The sequence below is a fragment of the Canis lupus genome, chromosome 3 (genome assembly GCF_048164855.1).
Source record: "Canis lupus baileyi chromosome 3, mCanLup2.hap1, whole genome shotgun sequence".
Classification (NCBI taxonomy): Eukaryota; Metazoa; Chordata; class Mammalia; order Carnivora; family Canidae; genus Canis; species Canis lupus.
In genome coordinates this window covers 6915684-6939270 of record NC_132840.1, presented here as the reverse complement: position 1 = coordinate 6939270, position 23587 = coordinate 6915684, and the positions used below count along the sequence as shown (strand labels likewise).

Below are 23587 nucleotides of genomic sequence, written 5' to 3'. Positions count from 1 at the left end.
TCATGAGAGACACAGAGAGAGAGAGAGAGAGGGAGAGAGAGAGAGAGAGATTGAGAGAGGCAGAGACATAGGCAGAGGGAGAAGCAGGCCTCATGCAGGGAGCCCGATATGGGACTCGATCCCGGGACCCCAGGATCACGCCCTGGGCCCAAGGCAGGCGCTAAACCGCTGAACCACCCAGAGATCCCCTGTCTTACCCCTTTAGAATGGATGAAAATTAGGAATTTTTTATTGTGTAAAAGATTAATGGAACTTTATTTTTGTTTGTTACTTTATCTGCAGAGCAGCATCTGGCAGATAGTAGGTATCCTATAAATTCTGTTGAATAAATTAATAAATAACTGAAGCATAGTCTCTATCATTTACACAGAAACTAGCTTTTTTGGAAAAAATAACTCAGAATAGAAGTGACTGTGATCAGAGAAGACTAGATGCTACTAGAAATATGTCCTGGCTTGCTAGCTAGCTACAACAGCATATAGTTATGAAGCTCACATTTCCACAAATTGTCTTCAATATATCTATCATGTTAAACTCATGTCCTGAAGATTTGTGGAGGTTTCATTGGCTACTGATGCCCCAAAATAAAATTTAAGAATCACTAATGCAATTTAAGAAATGTTAATTCCAAAATTTCCAGTTATACCTCTATCTTCATGACTAGAAAAAGGCCTATAAACTGACAGGAAGCTATTACCTGAACTAAGCTTCAAAAGCCTTCCAGTGCCGGAGTCAGGATTTGACAGAGAAGTCAGTAAGTCTCCACAGGAATGGGATGTGGTGGCCTTCGTGTCATTTGAAGGCTTTATGCTATATTCTCTGTAATTCTTGCTTCTCTGAGGCCTTTTACCAAGACTTCCGTGCAGGCATAGATTTTGAGAATAATGACTATCATAATTTTCTAGACAAACATCTGAAGGTAACTGATAGGGATGGATCTGGCTAGAATCACCCACATCCAGACGTTTACCCAATGAGACATCATGGGTAAGCTGATAAGTATCGGGTTTTAGTATCAAGTCCTTTTCTGGAGAAGAACCTGAAGACTTATTGTCCAAAAAAGACAGTCGGTACCCTTCTCTAGTCATCTTCTCTGGGGATCGGACTGTGGACTGACGAGGAGAGTAGCGTCTGAATTCTAACCACCACCGAGGGAAAAAGAAAACACAAAATACAATGAGAATTTTTGGCTCAGTTAGGGTACCTCAGTTCACTGGGCATACCACTGTCTACCAGAAAAAGTTCTCAGGAAGAGATGGTTTATAATTTTGATAAACAGTAGCATAAAATGATAAAAGGACTTTTACATGGAACAGTAAAACATATTGCACACTGTGTAAACAAAGAATCTCTAACATTCTGGAGATAAATTTCATGTCAACATAATCCCCTAGGAATTTCCTCCTAAAACTGTAGTAGCAGAGTTTTCTAGATTTTGTTTTCATATAGAAATTTTGGTGTACTCCATATGACAGTAGTTGTGATGTTATGTCTTCAGTCCATAGACAATAGTTGGCAGGTCTATAATTTCATAGACTCCTCACAATAAAGCTAGGCCCACCCCTACTCCCAAACTCTACTCAGAGGCTCTAAGTTCAAACACTGGAAACGGATATCCTAAGCCAATTAAATGGCAGGGAATCCAAAATCTATGAAAATCCCTAATGAGCTATAAAGCATTTCTTTCCAACAGCTATCTGTCATCTCTAAAGAGTGTCAGAGTGGAGTAAGTAGAAATTTTAGTCTTGGTGCTCTTTGGAATTTTCAGAGTTTCACATGCTTAAAGGTATTCCTTAGCAAAAAATACTATACCTGACTTAGTCACTTTACCTTAAAAAAAGTAGAATCAGGCACTTTTTATCTCTATAGGACCTATAGAATATCAACATTTTACCCAGGGCCAGCCTATACAATGGAGAAAATGATGCAGAACAACTTTTTTACGTAACAAAAAGAATTTAATAACAGATGCTGAAATTAGGTAATTCAGACTGTGTCTCCTATTGAAGACATTAAAAAAGTGGGATGATACAAGTTCTTAAAAGCATCAAAGAGCTTGTTAGCTAGTGAGGAATTTCTAGGCCAAAATCTAGGAAACAGCAAGGACTCACATAGGTAAGTCTAGCAGTGAAAGTCATTTTTACTCTTAGGAATTTTGGGGTAATAGGGACAGAAGTTCAAGTTTAGCAACTATGCAAAGTGAGGACTATAAAAAACCATCCCTACCCCCACCCCTCCACATACACTTTAAGATGGAATCCCCGAGCAGAATGCAACCTTCAGAGTAAAGGTAAACTGGAAATAAGCCAGCCATTGTATGGACTGGTAATCCAGGTTTGCATCATCTGAGTGGATCTGGGGAATCCTAAACTTTGAGTTTAAAGTGATCCCAGAATGATAGTGTCCCAGGTACCAGGTAGAAACAAATGAAAATATGATCTGGAAAAAATTATTTTATGTAAGACTTTAAATAATTCCTATAAGTAGTTTTTCAAATACATAGCAAGTAGCTAAAGCAAAGGAACAAAAAAGGAAATGAGACAACATAAATAAGTATGAGTAGAAAAAAATAGACAATAAATTTCAGATATTGGAATTAACAGATACAGCCTATGCAACATCTACATTTACTTTATTTATTTATTTATAAAATATTTTATTTATTTATTCATAGAGACACAAAGAGAGAGGCAGAGACACAGGCAGAGGGAGAAGCAGGCTCCATGCAGGGAGCCTGATGCAGGACTCAATCCCAGGTCTCCAGGATCACACCCCGGGCTGCAGGTGGTGCTTAACCGCTGTGCCACCAGGGTTGCCCCATTTACTATGTTTAAAGAAATATAAAACAAGCTGGAAACTTTTTGTTTATTAAAATTGACCCAGAAGACTTAAAAAAAATAAAACTTATAGAACTGAGAAATAAGACTAGTGAAATTAAGAACTCAACAGACAAGCTTAACAACAGATTAGACACAGCTGAAGAAAATGTTAGTGACCTGAAACATGGGTCAGAAGGAATTATCCAGAATGCAGAACAGACCCCCAAAAAAGAAATATGAAAAATTTAAAAGAATAAGAGACAAAGAGAAAGAAGACAAAGTAAAAATCTCTACCATATTTTTATTTAATCAAGAGTCCCAGAAGGACAGAGAGGAAGAATGGGACACAAATAATATTTGAAGTACTTCCCAGAATTAATGAGACACAATTTACAGATTTCAGTGTAATAAATGCCAAGCAGGATAAATAAAAAGAAATCCACATATCATATTGAAACTGAAGAAAACCAAAGACAATTGGAAAATCTTAAAAGCAGTCAGAATAAAAAATAAAGATTATCTTTGCAGGAGTAACAGACATCCAGCTGACTTCTCAAAAGCAAAAGCAAAAGAATACAGTGGAATACCTTCAGTGTTCTAAAGGAAATAACTGCCAACCTAGAAATTTATACCTGGCCAAAATACTCTTTAAGAATAATGGTGGGGGGATCACTGGGTGGCTCAGCCGTTTAGCGCCTGCCTTTGGCCCAGGGCGCAGTCCTGGAGTCCCGGGATCGAGTCCCACGTCGGGCTCCGGCATGGGGCCTCCTTCTCCCTCCTCCTGTGTCTCTGCCTCTCTCTCTCTCTCTATGACTATCATAAATCAATCAATCGATCAATCTTAAAAATAAAGAGTAACGGTGGAATAGAGACATTTTCACACAAACAAAAACTGAAAGAATTCAACAGAGCAAACCCACACTAAATGAAATTCTAAAAGACACACTGTAAGCTAGATAAAAATGATCTTGGAAGGGAAATCTAGGATGAAAAAAAGAAATGAACAAAGTGGCAAATACTTTGTTTAATAAGGATAATTTTTTTTAAGATTTTATTTATTTATTCATGAGAAACACAGAGAGAGAGAGAGAGAAAGAGAGAGAGAGGCAGAGATACAGGCAGAGGGAGAAGCAGGCTCATGCAGGGAGCCCGATGTGGGACTCGATCCCGTCTCCAGGATCACGCCCTGGGCCGAAGGTGGCGCCAAACCACTGAACCACCTGGGCTGCCCAATAAAGATAAATAGATGAACACTGTACAAAAACAATTTTATGTAGGTTTAAAAATATAGAGAATTAAAATCAATAATAATAATAATAATAATAATAATAATATATAAATTGGGAGAGACTAAAAGGAGTAAAGTACTTTAAGGTCTTAAATTTTTCTAAGAGGAGAGTTAAAATATTGATTAGTTTTTAATTATATAAGTTAAGAGCACATATTGTAGTTTGGGGAATAATAATAAAAATATTGAAATGGTGTATAACTTATAAATAAACCAGTAGAGAGAAAAAAATGGATGAATAAAAACATAATAAATTCAAAAGACGGCAAGAAAGGTAAGAAAAAGAAACAAGGAGTAGCCAGCCGGTACAAAAAGTCAAGAACAAATGAAGTCAGAATATCCACTCTTCAACCAGAAAGGCCTCACAGATCACCAAGCATCCAGGGCAGCCCCCAACTAAAGCAGAAAGAGTTCGTTGACTATGTAGAGCCCCAGGGCTGAGACATCTTCACCCAAATCTCATCGCATCTAGGTTTCTATAATTAATGTGGAGAAAAATACTCCCTGAACAAAATATTTACCATCTTCCTGGTGATTGTCACTTGGGATCTCCCTTCTTGCCACTTCCTGCAACAAAAAAAGTTTGAATGTTTAGGAAAAGAGAGTTACTAGACATCCAGACGTGACCTTACTAGACATTTCCTTTAAAACAAATACTAAGATAGTTTAAAATGGTAATTGAGCTAGTTTCTAAGTTACCTAAAGAGAATCTTCAAAAACAAAGGAACCAACTAAATGCTAATCTGTCTTTTTATAAGTTGAAGGTATTACAAACTCAAACTGAAAAAACCCATACTTTTTTACTAGTACAATGTTGATTATCCAAATGTGGATTAATCAAAGCTCTCGCTTCTTTTTTCCCTTCTTTTGGCTATTTTAAGCAATTTCATTGCTCATAATTTATCAAAGAAAATGCATACAAAAGGAGAAGTTAAAGCAGTCAATTCTGTTTCCTACATCATATTCACTCATACAAATGAGTCTTATATAATGGTTGTATCCCCCTCCCACCAATTTTTTTCACCAAAAATTTAGTCTTAATTTTTGCCTTATTTTACACAATCCCTACCTCCCCACAACTTTTATGCCATCTTTACCCCTTAACTTTTCTCCTTTTATGTTCCAATGGAGAGGCAGCTTTAGGAAAGTCACCCTTGAGATGTTAAGATTCAGTAATTAAAAGTAAGAGGTAGGGGCGCTTGGGTGGATCAGTTGGTTGAGCATCTGGCTCTTGGTTTTGGCTTAGGTCATATCGGGTCCTGCATGGAGCTCCATGCTCCGCAGGGAGTCTGCTTCCCCTCACTCTCTTCTCCCATTCATTCTCTCTCTTTCTCTCTTAGATAGATAGATAGATAGATAGATAGATAGATAGATAGATATTTTATTTTTTTTAAAGATTTTATTTATTTATTCATGAGAGACACACACACACACACACACAGAGAGAGAGAGAGAGAGAGAGAGAGAGAGAGGCAGAGACATAGGCAGAGGGAGAAGCAGGCTCCATGCACCGGGAGCCCGACGTGGGATTCGATCCCGGGTCTCCAGGATCGCGCCCTGGGCCAAAGGCAGGCGCTAAACCGCTGCGCCACCCAGGGATCCCGATAGATAGATATTTTAAAGAAAAAGTCAAGTCAGAGGTAAAAAATGTAAGAAGTCATGTAACAAGGGATGGAGACATTTGGTAGAGAGAAGAAATTTTAAAACCAGCCAAAACCTCTAACTGTTGTATTCCTGTTTGAGAGCCAAAACATGTGGCATAAAATGTGCTAAAGTTGTATGTATAAATATGCTACTTTCAATAATGGGATAGTAGGGGAGAGGGAAAAGGGAGATTGCAATTAATGGAGAAGATCCTCTGCATCCTGTCTGTTCTTCTTTCCTTTTAAAGGGTCTAAAATGCGTTCATCAAAAAAGTCCTCCTAGATCTCATAAATAATTGAAAGTCCAATGAATTGTTAGTAGTAATCATTGACTAGTCAACAGGTCAACAGGAAAGTGAATACATTACCTGTGTTCCCAGTGGGAAAGTGTCTAATTTCTGATCTGGTATAGCATTGTCCTGGGTTGCAGAAGTACTTGTTAGGGAATCCTTTATTTCCCGGTTAGGGAAGGGAATAAAAAGTCCTTTGTTTGAGTCTGTGTTAAAAGAAAAGGCACACAATGAAGCACTGACCAGACTTCCACAGCAACATGTCTATGGAAAGATACTGGAAGGGAAGTCACAAGATTGAGAGCTAGTTCTGGTGCTACCAGTTGGAAACCATGTGAACTCAGGCAAACTACTTAATCTCTCTGATTTTTTCCATTATAAAACAGTGATGATAAGACCTAAACCGCCTATCTCTTAGGGTTGAGGTAAGGTTAAAACAAGGTAATTGGAAGTGCCTGGCTGGCTTAGTCAGTGGAGCGTGCAACTCTTGATCTTGGGGTTGTAATTTCAAGCCTCACACTGGGTAGAGATTACTTAAAAATAAAATCTTTAAAACAAACAGATAAACAAAACCATATCCTAGTCCTGGCCATTCTAGAAACTATTATCAAAAAGAGCCAGTTAGGATTTTTATTAGATTGGAACACTTGTACAGAAGTTTTTGTACATTATTTTTTTTAAGATTTATTTATTTGAGAAAGAAAGAGAGAGAGCATGTGTGACCAGGGGGAGAGATAAAGGGAGGGAGAATCTCAAGCAGACTCTGCACTGAGCTTAGAGCCCAACATGGGACTCCATCTCAGGAACTTGAGGTCATGACCTGAGCTGAAACCAAGAGTCAGTTGCTCAACTGACTGAGCTGCTCAGGCACCCAGTACATTCTTGATCAATTCTTGATCAACTTGTTAATCATAGAGTTCTAGGATCTGGAGTCTTCGGGGGAACTTGGATGAAAATAAGAGTTTCCTGTTTAGGAAAGTTTTTTCCCCTAACAGGATTATGTAAGAATTAAGATAGTTTCAAAAACCTGGGCCTTAGTCAAACAATGTGCTCTTCTGCTAGTTCTCATCTGTAGGCTCTGGCAACAGAAAGCTCCTGTAAGCCAGGGAAACTGAGAATATGCAGTGAATAAAGCCAGCTTTTTGAAAATCCAGCTCCTCATTCCATTTGGGGTTCTAAAATGCTTCCTATTTCTGAGTTGCCTTCTGGGACTGGAATTTCCTATTACTTCAATATAAAATGCTCTTCTACCATTGTATTTGACACAACTACTTTTAAGCTTTCAAAGTTTATGTTCTCTGGCCCCTATTGCACTAGTAACACAGAAGAGAACAAAACAAAGCAAAGTAAAGCAGAAATTACTGGTCTTACCCTGATTCTTAGTAGAATATGAGAATGGTAAGTAAGCTGCAATTTTGGGTACAGGCCTTCTCTTACCTGAATCCTACAGAACAATACTTAGACTTCCCAGATGTCCAAGACCGTGCTCCATCTTGGTTTTCCTTCTACTGTACTTATATTCTTTTGGAGATTCACAGGTTCTTTCAAATTCCCCAATGTCCATATTCTTTGCTGAATGCTATCATACCTTCTCTTTATCACCTAAATCTGGATGACCCAAAATCTAAATCTTTTTTTTTTAATTTTTATTTACTTATGATAGTCACACACAGAGAGAGAGAGAGAGGCAGAGACACAGGCAGAGGGAGAAGCAGGCTCCATGCACCGGGAGCCCGACGTGGGATTCGATCCTGCGTCTCCAGGATCGCGCCCTGGGCCAAAGGCAGGTGCTAAACCGCTGCACGACCCAGGGATCCCCCAAAATCTAAATCTTAAGTCTGATCTCTCTTTTGATGTCCACACCTAAGTTTCTTGAACTGCCTCCAAGGAGTGCCCCTGTCCTAGACAAGAAAAACATCAGTATTTTCTAAACCAAACTCATTATCTTCACATCCAGGCCTACTTCTACTGAGGCTCCCCACCTTCCACTCAAAACTACATCTCAGCACTGGCATTACTATTCAACCAATCCCTCAAGACAGAAACAAGTTCTTTGACTCTTACTCATCTCAAACTTCAATCAATTACCAAGGGCTACAGAATCATTTTTTGGAGAGGGGGGGAGGAATCTTTAACTTTATTCATATACCATACAATTAACCCTTTTACTGTGTACAATTCAGTGGTTTTCAGTACATTCACAAAGTTGTCAACCATCACCACCATCTATTTTATCTGAAAAGAAACTCAATTAGCTGTCACTTTCAATTCTCTCTTCCCTACCAGCACCTGGCAACCATCAATATACTTTCTTTCTTTTTTTTTGAATTTTTATTTATTTATGATAGTCACACACACACACACAGAGAGGCAGAGACACAGGCAGAGGGAGAAGCAGGCTCCATGCACCGGGAGCCCGACATGGGATTTGATCCCGGGTCTCCAGGATCACGCCCTGGGCCAAAGGCAGGCGCTAAACCACTGCGCCACCCAGGGATCCCTCAATATACTTTCTGTATGGATTTTCCTATTCCGAACATTTCATATAAATGGAATAATATGATATTTGGCTTTTTGTGTCTAGCTCCTATTACTTAGCATGATGTTTTCAAGATATATATTGTAGATGTATCAGTACTTCATTCTTTTCTTATGGCTGAGTAATGTGCCTTATATAGATATACCATATTTTGTTTATCCATTCATCAGCTGATAGACTTTTGGGCTATTGTAGATAATGCTTTCACTCCTGTACAAGGGTGATTGTGATGAATTTTTCTTTGTTATTTTATTTTTAAAAATATTTTAAGTAATCTCTATACCCAATGTGTGGCTTGAACTTACAATCCTGAGACCAAGAGTCACATGTTCTACCCAATGAGCCAGCCAGATGCCTGCACCCCTTTGCTGTTTTAAAATAAGATATCAATTAGATCTATGTATTTTAGGTGTAATTCTATTAAAAGGTAAAACGAATTGGCTAAAAAGAGTTATGACCCCCTTCAACTCAGAGTTTATATGTGCTATATGCATGTAAATCATCTTTTGTTCTCCGGTAATCTGACATTCTACTCAACATAAACCTTCTATCCAAACCACCTGATTACTCAACTGTCTATGACCTGCTATACTCATTGACCCTTTCACACAGATATTCAAACCAATCTCACTAACCTCCCAGGCTATCCCAGGGCTCCCCTGTCTTTAACAGTTAAGGACTTTGTTTCCACATCTGCCACAAAACCTTTTCACATATGCTTTTAGCACAGTCCGAGCTTCTATAACATGTGCCCATCTACATCAGTGTTTCTCAAACTCATTATTCTCACAAATTCTGAGAATATGAATCCAGTTTGAGCGATTTCAACTTAAGAGGCTCAGTATATAAAAAGATATTTTAAAAAGCAGATTGTATTGGGTGACAGTTTGGCAGTTTCTTACAAAATTAAACACTTGGTATTTGCCTGAAGGAGTTGAAAACGTATGTCTACACACACTGCACATGGATGTTTATAGCAGCTTTTTTCAAAATTGCCAAAACTTAGAAGCAACCAAGATATCCTTCAGTAGGTGAATGGATAAATAAACTGTGGTACACCCAGACAACAGAATATTATTCAGCACTAGAAAGAAAGGAGCTATCAAGTCATGAAAAGACATAAAGGAATCTTAAAGGGACATTACTAAGTAAAGAAGACAATGTAAAAGGCTACATACTTAATAATTCCAGCTATACACCATCCTGGAAAAAGTAAAACTATGGAGACAGGGGAAGATGGCAGAGTAAGAAGCACCCTGTATCTGTCTTCCACCTAGGCAAACAATTATATCCGCAGAATCTGTCTAATGTAACTATTTTGGAATTCTGGAGTCTATTGAATGGCTCGCATTTCCCGGGCGGGGGGGGGGGGGGGGGGGAGGGTAGGAGACCTGGAAGCTAAATTGAAGTTAACTTCAGTCAATTTCAGCTCTTGGCAGTATCAGTAGCAGCTACACATGTCCCACCCCTCACGCAAAAGAATGAAGGGGGACCCTTACCTAGTCATCCCTTCTCCCCTCTAGCCCCTGGCAACCACTGATATATTTACTAACGCCATAGATTTGGGGTTTTTTTCCTCAATTATTTTTATTGTGACAAAATACACATGACACAAAATTTATTAACTTAACCATTTTAAGTGTACAGTTCAGCAGTATTAAATGCATTCATAATGTTGTGCAACCATCATCACCATCATCTCTGGAACTCTTTTCATCTTATAAAACTGACACTATATCCATTAAATGCTAATGCCTTACTTCCTCCTCCCTGCAGCCGCTGGCAACCACAATTCTATTTTCTGTCTCTATGGTTTTGACTGCTTTAAGTATCTCGTATACGTGGAATCAGTGTTTATCTTTTTGTGACTGGCTAATTTTGCTTAGCATAATATCCTTAAGTTTCACTAATGTTGTAGCATATGTCAGAATTCTCTTCTTTTTTTTTTAAAGTTTTTAAAAATTTATTTATGATAGTCACAGAGAGAGAGAGAGAGAGAGAGAGAGAGGCAGAGGGAGAAGCAGGCTCCATGCACCAGGAGCCTGATGTGGGATTCAATCCCAGGTCCCCAGGATCGCGCCCTGGGCCAAAGGCAGGTGCCGAACCGCTGCGCCACCCAGGGATCCCTTCTTTTTTTTTTTTTTTTAATAGATTTTATTTATTTATTCGAGAAACAGATAGGCAGAGACACAGGCAGAGGGAGAAGCAGGCAGAGGGAGAAGCAGGCTCCATGCAGGAAGCCTGACATGGGACTCGATCCCTGGTCTCCAGGATCACACCCTGGGCTGAAGGTGGCGCTAAACCGCTGAGCCACCGCGGCTGCCCTCTTCTTTTTATTTTTTTTTATTTTATTTTTTTTTTTTAAAGATTTTATTTATTTATTCATGATAGTCACAGAGAGAGAGAGAGGCAGAGACACAGGCAGAGGGAGAAGCAGGCTCCATGCACCGGGAGCCCGATGTGGGATTCGATCCCGGGTCTCCAGGATCGCGCCCTGGGCCAAAGGCAGGCGCCAAACCGCTGCGCCACCCAGGGATCCCTTCTTTTTAAATAGTGTGAATAATATTCCATTGTTTGTATATATCGCACATTCCTTATCCATTCATCTGTTTATGGACACTTGGATTGCTTCCATGTTTTAGCTACTGTGAATAATGCTGCTATGAACATAGGTATACAAACACCTCTTTAAGACCCTGCTTTCACTTCCTTGAGGATAGGCCCAAGTGGAATTACTGCTTTACAGGGTAATTTTATTTTTAATTTTTTCAGAAACTGCCATACTGTTGTCCATAGTATCTGTACCATTTTATATTCTCACCAAACAGTGGGACCAGTAGTTCCAATTTTTCCACATCCTTGCCAACATGTGTTATTTTCTGTTGTTTTAATAGTAGCCATGCTAATAGGTATCATTGTAAATGACTGGTTGGAAAGCACTGTTTGGAACAACTGAGCTAGTGGGAATTGTTCTCCAAAAAGCTTTCTCCTAGCCTGTAGCACAACCATTTGAACATGGCATAACCACTTTAGTCATATTGGATTACCAACAGTGCTTATAGGCAACACTCCCCAGGGGTCTAGCACAAACATAATTTTCAGTGGAAAGCAAAGCTCTTTAACGTTTCAAAGTAGCAAGATCAATTTTATATTAAAAAAAAAAAATCCAGGCAACAGCTGGAGCTTTCAAGAACCTTTAAAATGCCCTGTGTCTAGTAAAGCTAATTGTTCTCAGTAGAGAATATGCACCTTAAAAAAAAAAAAAAAAAGATTGGAACCCTGGGTGGCTCAGCGGTTTAGCACCTGCCTTTGGCCCGGGGCATGATCCTGGAGTCCCGGGATCAGGTCCCTCATCGGGCTTCCTGCATGGAGCCTGCTTCTCCCTCTGCCTGTGTCTCTGCCTCTCTCTCTGTCTTTCATAAATAAATAAATAAATAAATAAATAAATAAATAAATAAATAAATAAATAAAATCTTTTAAAAAAAGATTGATTGACTGATTGATTGATTTGAGAGACAGAGTGGGCTCAGGAGTATGGGGACGGGGAGGGGCAGGGGCAGAGAATCTTTTAGCAGGTCCCTGCTGAGAACAGAGCCTGATGTCCCATAAGATCATGATCTGAGCCAAAACAAGGAGTCCCACACGCTTAACTGAATTACCCAGATGCCCTAAAACTATGCACTTTAAGACAATTCATGGAGTGAATTTTTATGTGTGCTAATGATGTAATATGACATAAATGAAGTTTAATTCAGCTTGTCTAAAAAGAGGCAGTCAAATTATACTTCATTTTATCTTCATGATTCTGGAAATGGATATATTAATGTTTTTACCTATATAAAATACAGGAAGGCTGTATACCAAATTATTAATTAGGATTGTCTCTAGGGTACAGGCTGATGAGTGATTAAAATGCTGTTCTTCATGCTTTTTAGTATTTTCCAAAATTATCACAACAGAATTTCATCAGGGGCATCTGGGTGGCTTAGTAGATTAAGTGCTGACTTTTGGTTTTAGCTCAGATCATGATCTCAGGGTCATGAGATTGAGCCCCATGATGGGCTTCAGGTTCAGCAAGGTGTCAGCTTAAGGTTCTCTTTCCTTCTCCCTCCCTTCTGTCCTTCCCACCCGTGTGCGTGCTCTCTCTCTTTCTCTCAAATAAATAAAATCTTAAAAACTAGAATTGCATCAAATTTTATCTATTTAAAATATGTATTTATTCATTTTAGAGAGCAAGCACAAGCAGGGAGGACATGGGCAAAGGGAGAATCCTAAGTAGACTTCCCACTGTATTTTTATTTATTTTTAAAATATTTTATTTATTTATTGTGTGAGCAGGGGTAGGGGCTGAGGGAGACAGAGAATCTCATGCAGACTCCTCACAGAGCACAGAGCCTGATATGGGGCTCAGTCCCACAACCCTGAGACTACAACCTGAGCTGAAATCAAGAGTCAGACACTTAACTGACTGAGCTAACCGGGTGCCTCAGAATTTCATCAAATTTTAAATATGAAAAATGCTATTTAAAATGAAATAAAGCAATCCATGCTCCATAGTGTATGTGCACTGAGATTTCCAAGAAGGAATAATAAAAATCATACTTCACAATGGCTTATTTTACCATGAAATCATGTGAAACTGACTTATCAATAAATGTCCACATGGATAGATAAGTAGTAAGGAAAACAAAATATGTTATAAACTGGAAATTCTTAATGTCTAAGCTACACAGCCCATCTTTAAAAGTAATTGCTGGAATGAAACGCCAGGACACCTGCACCCCGATGTTTATAGCAGCAATGGCCACGATAGCCAAACTGTGGAAGGAGCCTCGGTGTCCAACGAAAGATGAATGGATAAAGAAGATGTGGTTTATGTATACAATGGAATATTACTCAGCTATTAGAAATGACAAATACCCACCATTTGCTTCAACGTGGATGGAACTGGAGGGTATCATGCTGAGTGAAGTAAGCCAGTCGGAGAAGGACAAACATTATATGTTCTCATTCATTTGGGGAATATAAATAATAGTGAAAGGGAATATAAGGGAAGGGGGAAGAAATGTGTGGGAAATATCAGAAAGGGAGACAGAACGTAAAGACTGCTAACTCTGGGAAACGAACTAGGGGTGGTGGAAGGGGAGGAGGGCGGGGGGTGGGAGTGAATGGGTGACGGGCACTGGGGGTTATTCTGTATGTTAGTAAATTGAACACCAATAAAAAATAAATTAAAAAAAATTAAAAAAAAATAAATTCAGCAACCAATAAAAAAAAATAAAAAATAAAAGTAATTGCTGGGATTTTAGGGATTAATTTTTTTCAGGGATTAATTTTTAGAGATTATAAATAATTTGGTATATCCCTCAAAGGGACAAAGGCCTCTATAGAATAAAGTTTTCTCAACTAAAAGGTCATCTGATGAGTGCCAGGTTAATCCATAAGGGTCCGCTGCATGTCATTTCTTTTATGGAAAGCTATCTAGTTGCCTGTGTCACGATCATTAATGTGGCATAACCACTTTAATCCTATTAGGTTACCAACAGCGCTTATAGGCAACACTCACCAGGAACATAGCACAAACACAAGAGATTCTGCAGCTGCAAAGGTTCAAGGTGGAGAAACACAGAAGGCCCAGGGTCTGAGCTGCATTGATGCAGATGAATCATGAGTCTCTGGCTAATGAATCAATCACCCTAGCAATGCTCAGGGGCCATAGGGACTGGCAATGCAATTTTCAGAATGTACTAAATGATGTAAATGGATGTAAATGAAATTGAATTCTGAGTACAGCTTGTACTTGATGGGTTCTGGATTAGGCCTACTCAATAAATAGGGCTTTTTCTGGTAGTTGAGAGGAGGAGGAAAAACACAGTCAGTAAATCTTGTGCTTCTTCAAGTCGGTTACTTCTCAACTATATTGTCTTCGTCCTACCCAGGGTTGGCCACAAAAGCTGAAATAACTAATATTTTAAGCATTTTGTGATCAAAGAGAGAAAACTTACCAGTTTCAATTCTGTTATCAACATTGGCATTGATTTTTGATGTAGAGCTCTCGTCTGTCACACAGTTTTTCATTGTCTTCTCCCTAGAGCTGCCACAAAGAATAATTTATTTAAAACTCAAAAAAAAAAAAAAAAAAAAAAAAGCTGGAAAGGTTTCTGAGATCACCCAGTAAATGCATTTGGAAAACATTAACTCGTGGTAATCAGATTTCTTTTAAATGTTCTAGAAATGTTCACAATATTTCAGTTAAGCCCATTTTTTAAAACCATAATATTACTGGGAATAGTGAGAGAGGAGGACACTATAGTTCAGCTTTTATTTATTTATTTTTTAAAGATTTTACTTATTTATTCTTGAGAGGCAGAGAGAGAGAGGCAGAGACACAGGCAGAGGGAGAAACAGGCTCCATGCAGGGAGCCTGACGTGGGCCCCGATCCCGGCACGCCAGGATCACACCCTGGGCCGAAGGCAGGCGCCAAACTGCTGAACCACCCAGGGATCCCCCTAGTTCAGCTTTTAAAGTATGAAAGTCGGGCAGCCCCGATGGCCCAGCGGTTTGGTGCTGCCTTCAGCCCGGGGTATGCTCCTGGAGACCCGGGATCGAGTCCCACGTTCAAGCTCCCTGCATGGAGCCTGCTTCTCCCTCTGCCTGTGTCTCTGCCTCTCTCTCTGTGTCTTTCATGAATAAAAAAAACAAAGTATGAAAGTCAGGGCTCAGCTGGTTGAGCATCCAACTCTTGATTTTAGCTCAGGTCATGATCTCATCAGGGTCGTGGGATGGGGCTCTGCATAAGACTCTCTGCTACGGGGAAAAAAAAAAAAAAAAAGACTCTGCTACGCTGAGCCTGCTTGAGATTCCCTTTCCTTCTGCCCCTCCCCCCCCCCCCCCCCGTTTGCAAGGGCTAGCTCTCTAAATAAAATCCCGCCCCCCCCAAAAAAAGTATGAAAGCCAGAAAATTCAGAACTTAGACTGTTTTTTTTTTTTTTAAATAAATATTTTTTCATGAGACACACACACACACACACACACAGAGGGGCAGAGACACAGGCAGAGGGAGAAGAATTATCTGCCTTACTAGGAAATGTATTTAATTATACATTAATTCATTTCTGTATTTCTTTTTTTTTTTTCATCTCTGTATTTCTGTAGTAAAGAGGGTACCCTCAATGAATTAAAATAATTAGTTCACAAAATATATATACAAATAATTTTTAGGAACATTCCATCTCTTTCTATAGCAGAGTGAATTTTACTCTATATAAAAACCTCAATAAACTTGATTTTATTTTATTTTTTTTAAATATTTATTTATTTATTCATTCAGAGAGAGCGAAGAGAGAGGCAGAGACACAGGCAAAGGGAGAAGCAGGCTCCATGCAGGAAGCCCGATGTGGAACTCAATCCTGGGTCTCCAGGATCACACCCCAGGCTGCAGGCGGCGCTAAACCGCTGTGCCACCAGGGCTGCCCTAAACTTGATTTTAAAAATAGAGAACTAAAAAATATATATATAGGGTTACATTATAAAATACATAAAGGATCAGAGCAGAGAGAGACAAAGGAAAGATCTCAGACCAACAGAGCAGACATTGACTTCATTCATTCATCATTCAACAAATTATTTCTTGGAGCCTTATATGTCTCAGGCATTGTTTTAGGCACTAGGGAATACTGCAATAAATACGACAAGCAAAGTCCTAGCTCTTACGGAGGGGAAAGGCAATAAACAAAGAAAAAAATCTCATTTTGGAGAATATTTAATTCTGGGATGCCTGGGTGGCTCACTGGTTGAACATATGCCTTATGCTCAGGGTGTGATCCTGGAGTCCCAGGATCAAGTCTTACATTGGGCTCCTTATATGGAAACTGCTTCTCCTCCCTCTGCCTATGACTCTGCTTTTCTCTCTGCCTCTCTCTGTGTCTCTCATGAATAAATAAAATCTTTAAAAAAAAGAATATTTAATGTTGTGGAGACATGTTCATATCTTATCAAACTAAAAATGGTATGTATAGGAAGCAAATTACTATAAATATATGTATTATTTTATTATTAATGTATAAAGATCTATTATATAATATAGATATTGTATACACATACATATACCTAAAACTAAGAGGATATTTACTATAATTAATGTTTATTTCTGGGTAATGAAATTATGAGTTGCTTATTTATTTCTTCTGGTTTTTCTATACTTTCCAAAATCTCAGTAAGTATGCATTACTTTTACTATCAGAAAACAATACTAGGGGGATCCCTGGGTGGCGCAGCGGATTGGCGCCTGCCTTTGGCCCAGGGCGCGATCCTGGAGACCCGGGATCGAGTCCCACGTTAGGCTCCCGGTGCATGGAGCCTGCTTCTCCCTCTGCCTGTGTCTCTGCCTCTCTCTCTCTCTCAAAAAATAAAAATAAAAAAATAAAAATAATAATAAAAAAAGAAAACAATACTAACAGACACATGTACATGTATCTATAGGTAGGTACACAGAGGTCTAGAAGGATATATATCAAACATTACTAGTAGTTAGCTCTTGGTAGCACAGTATGGGGTGATTTTGACTTTTTTCATTGCATTTTTCTGTATTATGTAAATTGTAATGGACTTCTGTTTTCCAAAAATAATAAAGCTACTTTTTAAAAATAAAGAACACGAGTTTTGGAGTAGAAGATATGGTTATCTTATTTTGATCAGGTTTTAGTAACAAGAAGTAGAAAAATCTACCTTTCAGATACTTTAGAGCTTCAAGGTCTGTTTACTTTTGGTTCTGTAGATAAATGTTTCCTTTACCTTTTAACAAACTAACCTCCATGGTAATATAAACCTTCTAATTCAATAGGAAAAGACCATGTACTGATTTATAACTCCAAGAAAGAGTTGGTAAGCATTTACAGGGATGATTTCTCATAGTATCCATATCTTTAAGCTTTGAACAGCAGCTTTAGAGAATTATCAACAATTATTCCAAAGCAGACCCAGTAGTTCAAGAAAGCAGAAATGTTCCCTCTGAGGGCCAGATTCTCATCCCAGATAAATCTCGATATGTTAAATATTTTTATTTCTGATCTGAGGATTCTTATACCTTGTGAAGATTTCTGCTAGAAAATGAAGACATTAAGTTGGAATTCACTACTGTCTATGTCTGACCCAAACTCATTTTTTGTTTTTTTTTGGTAAAGAATTGTCTTACCTTTTTTCCACCTCTAAAAGAAAATTTTCACTGTTGCCCAACTGACTAAAATGCAGCTTGGCAGCTTTTCTCTCACTTTCTCGCACAGCTCGGTCATCTGGAGGCAAAAACCGTGGTCTGAGCATATTTCTTTTTTGGAGTAAACAGTACTGGGTCAGAAAACCATATTCACAGAGTAAAAACTAAAGATCAGTATCATATTCTTTTGTTAGAGACAGGTCACAAAATAATGCTATTATGTTGTCACTGCAGCAAGTAGTAACTCAGGGAGACTGCAGGGATACCATAGCAACAACTGCCACATAAGTGTAACTACACCTGCAGGAAAGTAGAGTTTAGGCAGCAAACAATTCAAATGGTCTAATATTGTGTTGAAAGTTAAACCATTTCTGAAAGAAATTAGTTTCCCCACAGTAACTTTCCTAGGGGCATGTGAAATCCAAGTTTGTATCAATAAGAAATGTATACTCAACAATAAAATTATAAAGAAATGCAGCTCATTTGAAGGAATATTTTATTGCTCCTTGACATTAAACCCCAAAGAGTTGTTGTATTCACTTTCTATTGCTAATATAGTTGCAAATTTGGGGCACCTGGAAAAATAAATCTCAACCTGGAAACTCTTTGTTGGGGAGGAAGTGGTGGTGAAACCATCAACTGAAGAAAACTAAAGCTGGAAGTAACTGATAAAATCAGATTGTCATTCAATAATAAAGGACTTGTCATACATCCTGCCAACCCAAAAGAATTATATAAATATTGACTAATAAACAAATATATCCTGCCAGCGCACACTCTGGGCCAACACCCAAAAGGTTAGGAGGGAGCTGGTTTAATGTAAATTCTGGGACAAGGAACAGGGGAGGAGGGTCTCACCCAGTTTCTCCAGAGTTTGTAGCGTGTACACAGCAAAGAGCCTATAATCTGTATCTTTCCTGACAACAGGATTGAGTCTCAAATCTAATTCTTTGAGGAAGGGTAAAGGCTGTAGGCGGGACACCTCCACTAATGAAGGAATGTTGTTATAATATAAATTCAGCTCTTGGAGTGAACACAAATACTGGATACCCTGCAAGGAAAAGACCACATTATGAAATCACACATTGCTAAGGACTAGGAATCTCACAGATAAATATATGGAAATATAAATAGATGGAAATATATCTATTTCTTCCATCCTTAAACATGTTACCTGAGTCACCCGTGAGAAAGGCAAAGTTGAAACTCTTATTTAGATGCCTGAGAATAAGAACAATGCAGCCTATGGGCACTAGATGTTTTATATATTAAACAACCTGTAGATATCATACATTTTCTCCTTACCAAATCTGACTGGAAATATCTGCAGTCAATTATCTACTTCTGTTGCTCCCTGATTATTCTCTTTTCCAGTGGTTAGCCCAAGCTACTTTTATCCTTCTCTTACCCTTGCCACATCCACTCTCCAGATCCCAGAAGCACCCCAATTTTCAAGAGGAAAGGAAGTAGGCAAAAGAGATAGTTCTAGGGGGTAGAAGGGTATAATTAAAAAAAATTAATATGTGTGTGTGTGTGTGTGTGTGTGTTATGTCCTTATATCTCAATGCCTCACGTTTAGGGTCAATGGAGTATATAGGAAAATGAAACAATGCTATATCTAATTCTTCCCTCTTGGAACAGTCTGGAACCCTTCTTATCCTGGTTTCTCCTTTCAGAATTACCCCACCCTCTCTATTTCTCTGGGATACCGGAGAGGAAAAGCCACAATTTGCCTCCTTTGCTGAAATCTACTACTGAAAATATTGTTTAATTTTTATGTATTTGGCTAGTTAGCTGCTTTTGCCCAACATTAAACTTCAAGACAATAATTCAAAACATGTACATATATGTATAATCATATTTTAGTAGTAAAAATGCTTGGCATAGAAGGAACTCATTGAGAGTAATTTCAGTAAAATTATTTTCCATCATGTATTTATGAAATAATGTTTTTTTTAGTCTTCTCTCATTCAAAATTACCATTTTCTTGTAGAAAATTTAGAAAACTCAAAGATATACACAAAGCATTTCTGAATAGATAATCCTGTTCACACTCCAATTCATTTCTTTCTGGTTTTTTTCTATTCCATTAGCTTCTATGTTGTGAAAGGATCAGTAGTTAGAAATAGTTCTCACTGACTTTGGCCCCACTCTCAGGGCAGAACACCATTAGGACTTTCTTTAAATGTGTCTAATGGCCCAGCTTAAGTAATCTTTTAATGTCTCTCAGTGTAAAAATCAAGGAAATGACTTCTATCCTCCTCTCACTTTTCCCACTTGGCATGAATTCATGTATTCCCCAAAGTTACACTAGAAATAATCACAAAACATTTATCCCCTGAGTAATTGAGAAAATTAAGAAAATTGATTCAGAACTGCTAGAGAGGGATCCCTGGGTGGCGCAGCGGTTTGGCGCCTGCCTTTGGCCCAGGGCGCGATCCTGAAGATCCGGGATCGAATCCCATGTCAGGCTCCCGGTGCATGGAGCCTGCTTCTCCCTCTGCCTGTGTCTCTGCCTCTCTCTCTCTCACTGTGTGCCTATCATGAATAAATAAAAATTTAAAAAAAAAAAAAAAAAAGAACTGCTAGAGATGAGCATATATAGATAAGTCATAGATGCAAAAAATGCAGAAAACATTTACTAAGTGCTTCCTATATGCCAAGCAATGTACACATGCTAATTTGATTAATTTTTACAACAGTTTTTTTTGCCTAATTTACAGAAATGGAAAGAAAGTAAGATAAAAACAAATTATGACAACGTTCACTCAATTTTTTAGCCTGAAAATTAACAAAGATACATGTGAAAAGAGGAGACTTAAGTAACTCTGAACTAATGCTTTCTGAAATTGATGTGCCAAATATAAATGGCTGCTCCCAAATAGTCTAAAGACCTAGTTTAACTTGCAGCTTCTGCTTTTCCAAGTCCTAGCTGGAAATCTTGCTTGAACTTCCTTTTTTAGAGTCCTTTGTTTTTAGAACTTGACAATGAGTCTGGCTTGTCTTGTTGAATAAATATCCCCTTAGAAGCACAAAACTGGCAGAATAATCCATGAGATCACTGACTAATCCTGAAAAGCATTTGTGAGTCTTTCACCTTAAGCCTTGCAAAGAAGGGCTTAATCAAGACAGGCACCTAACTGGGTAAAAAGGGAACATTCGGAAGAAATACCATTTGAGGATCTACCACAAAGAAAACAGAGGTGGAAGTTCTGTGTGGAACTTATGTGTGCACACTTATATTTGTAGAGCTCTTTGTGTATTTGCTAATCCTCACATACTCTGCTTAAGCCTACTTTCCAGTCGTGCCCTCTGCTCTACCATCCCTTGATCTATACATTTTTCTCTGTTTTCAAGACCACCATTTCCTCTTCCTCCTTGAAAACACCCACAGTAACAATCCAGACCAGTGTTTCTCCACATGTGCTCCATGTACCAACATCCTCAGAATCCCCTGGGTGTATCCTGAGCCCACCCCAGACCGGTTAACTCAGAATCTCAGAGTAGGAACTAAGAATATGTACTTTCACGAGGGCTTCTCATATTTTCTTTTTACACACATAAAAAAAAAATGTCCTATTGCCTTAGCCTGTGATTGTTTAATATAATTTTCCTTGAGTACAAAAGAAATTTTCCCCAATATTTTATACCAGAAAATTTCAAACAGAATACAGCTGAATCAGTTTTATAGTCAATAATAAAATTTAGAAACATTTAAAAGGAAGATCATATATTCCCCAGGCTGACATTATCTCTTATTTCTTTCCATCAAAATAACTACTACTACTACTAAAATAAATTGGGCTGGAACGACTAGTTATAGAATATAGAACTTACCTTCAGACTTGTGATCAAATTTCTTGATAAATCTAAGGATCGGAGGTTTTTAAAATTTCTGAAGGCATCACCAATGGAATGAATTTTTCCAGCATAAGATCCCTGCAATGAAAGAGACTCCACCAATTCTGAAAAGAGATCACCAGTAGATATATTATGAACTCTGCTTAGATAAACAACAGAGTCAGTAAAAATCGGTCTTCCTTCCTCCCATAACCCATTTGTGAAAGGCCCTACATCCAAAGTTCGTAAGAAGATCAGATCTTCCTTTTAAAAGCAGCAATGTTGCCTAATACAGTGATACCAAATCTTGGTTTTACAGAACACTTATATTTCTCTATTCACCCAGAAGAATGTAGTAAAAGTCTCCAAAAGTTCTGAAAACAAATTTTAAAAGGAATTCAGCAATCCCCCTGCTAGGATTTAGCCCTATCTATTATACTAAAAAATTCTGCCAGGATATATAATATATACATATGGGTATCAATCGCAGAAAGGTTTTAGGATAGTTTAAAAAGAAAGAAAAAACGGACGCTTGGGTAGCTCAGCAGTTGAGCGTCTGTGTTTCACTCAGGGCATGATCCTGGGGTCTGGGATTGAGTTCCATATGGGGCTCCTTGTGGGGATACTGCTTCTCTCTCTGCCTGTGTCTCTGCCTCTCTCTCTCTCTCTCTTTCTGTCTCTCATGGATAAATAAATAAAATCTAAAAAAAAAAATTAATTAAGAAAAAAAAAAGAAAACTATCACAGGGTCCATCAGTAGGAGAGTAGAACTTAATGTCCTAAATAACAGTAGATTGATACAATGGACAAAGTACTAGATCTGTGGCTTTGTACAAGTCACTTACTCTCTCTGTACTTTAGCTTCCTTGTCTGTAAAATGGGGATAATAACAGTAATTAACTCATAAGGTGTTGTAGGGATTAAATTAATATATACAAAACTTAGAACAGTATCTGATACATGATAGTTGCTATATATGTGTTAATTATTGTTACACAATTATCAAAAAGAATGAGGTAGATTCGTAGATGATCATATGGAAAGATCCCAAAGACATTATGTGAGGGAAAAGTGTGTATATGTGGAACTATATTTTAAAGAATATATGTACATATATACTGGGACGCCTGGGTGGGTCAGAGGTTGGGCATCTGCCTTTGGCTCAGGGCGTGATCTCAGAGATGGGGTATGGAGTCCCACATCGGGCTCCCTGCATGGAGCCTGCTTTTCCCTCTGCCTGTGTCTCTGCCTCTCTTTCTCTCTCTCTGTTTCTCATGAATAAATAAATAAAATCTTAAAAAAAATCCTTAAAGAATATATATACATATATACAAATATAATATATTCATGAATATGGGAGAAAGTCAATTAGACTTTTAATAGCACTAAATAGAGAAGAATCTCAAAATTGTCAATAGGAACTCACTAGCAAATGTGATGAATCAAATAAAATCATAATCAAAACTGTAAGGAGGTTCTGCAAGATCCAATTTGTGAGTTCCAGGGGACTGCACTGAAATAAGTTTTAAGGTTCTAGAGCAGTCTGGGCCCTATAAACTCTGAAAATTAATAAACCGAAGGTCTCTTTCAAGACAAGACCCACATCAGGGAGAAATTAGTGAGAGTAGAATCCACATTGAATGGGACAGAAACAACAGGTTCAAAGGAAAAAGAAGATCAAGATACAAGTGGGGAGAGAAGCAAAGATGGCAGTTATCAGGAAGTGTAAAGCCCCCAGTTTTCAGCACTTTGTGAACAAAACAGAAGAGGGAGCTCCAAAACCCTGAAACCAGAAAAGCTACTCGGATCCACTCTTACCATGTAAAAGTATAGGAAAACATATTGCACTTAAAGAGCCACAGGAAAGGATTACAGTTCAATTTTATATGAGAGTAACATCACTAAAGAATGAAAGCACTCCAGAAAGATATATCACAAATGAAAGTTATAACTTAA

At 38.3% G+C, this 23587-nt stretch overlaps 1 protein-coding gene across 9 annotated transcripts in view; it reads right to left on the bottom strand.

Annotated features, from left to right (window-relative positions):
• Window positions 1-23587, bottom strand: part of LRRC36 (leucine rich repeat containing 36) — a 55870-nt gene that overhangs the window by 21009 nt on the left and 11274 nt on the right. For 7 of the 9 annotated variants that reach the window (XM_072815123.1, XM_072815120.1, XM_072815124.1 and 4 more), the window contains exons 2-8: window positions 21629-21756; window positions 18650-18842; window positions 17774-17870; window positions 14585-14673; window positions 6119-6246; window positions 4629-4674; window positions 698-1138 (exon numbers count right to left, since the gene is read on the bottom strand). In XM_072815123.1, coding sequence (XP_072671224.1) covers window positions 698-1138; window positions 4629-4674; window positions 6119-6246; window positions 14585-14673; window positions 17774-17870; window positions 18650-18842; window positions 21629-21756 — 1122 coding nt within the window. Of the gene's footprint in view, window positions 1-697; window positions 1139-4628; window positions 4675-6118; window positions 6247-14584; window positions 14674-17773; window positions 17903-18649; window positions 18843-21628; window positions 21757-23587 lie in introns of those variants that run through there. The other 2 variants (XM_072815159.1, XM_072815164.1) reach the window with 1 other exon arrangement.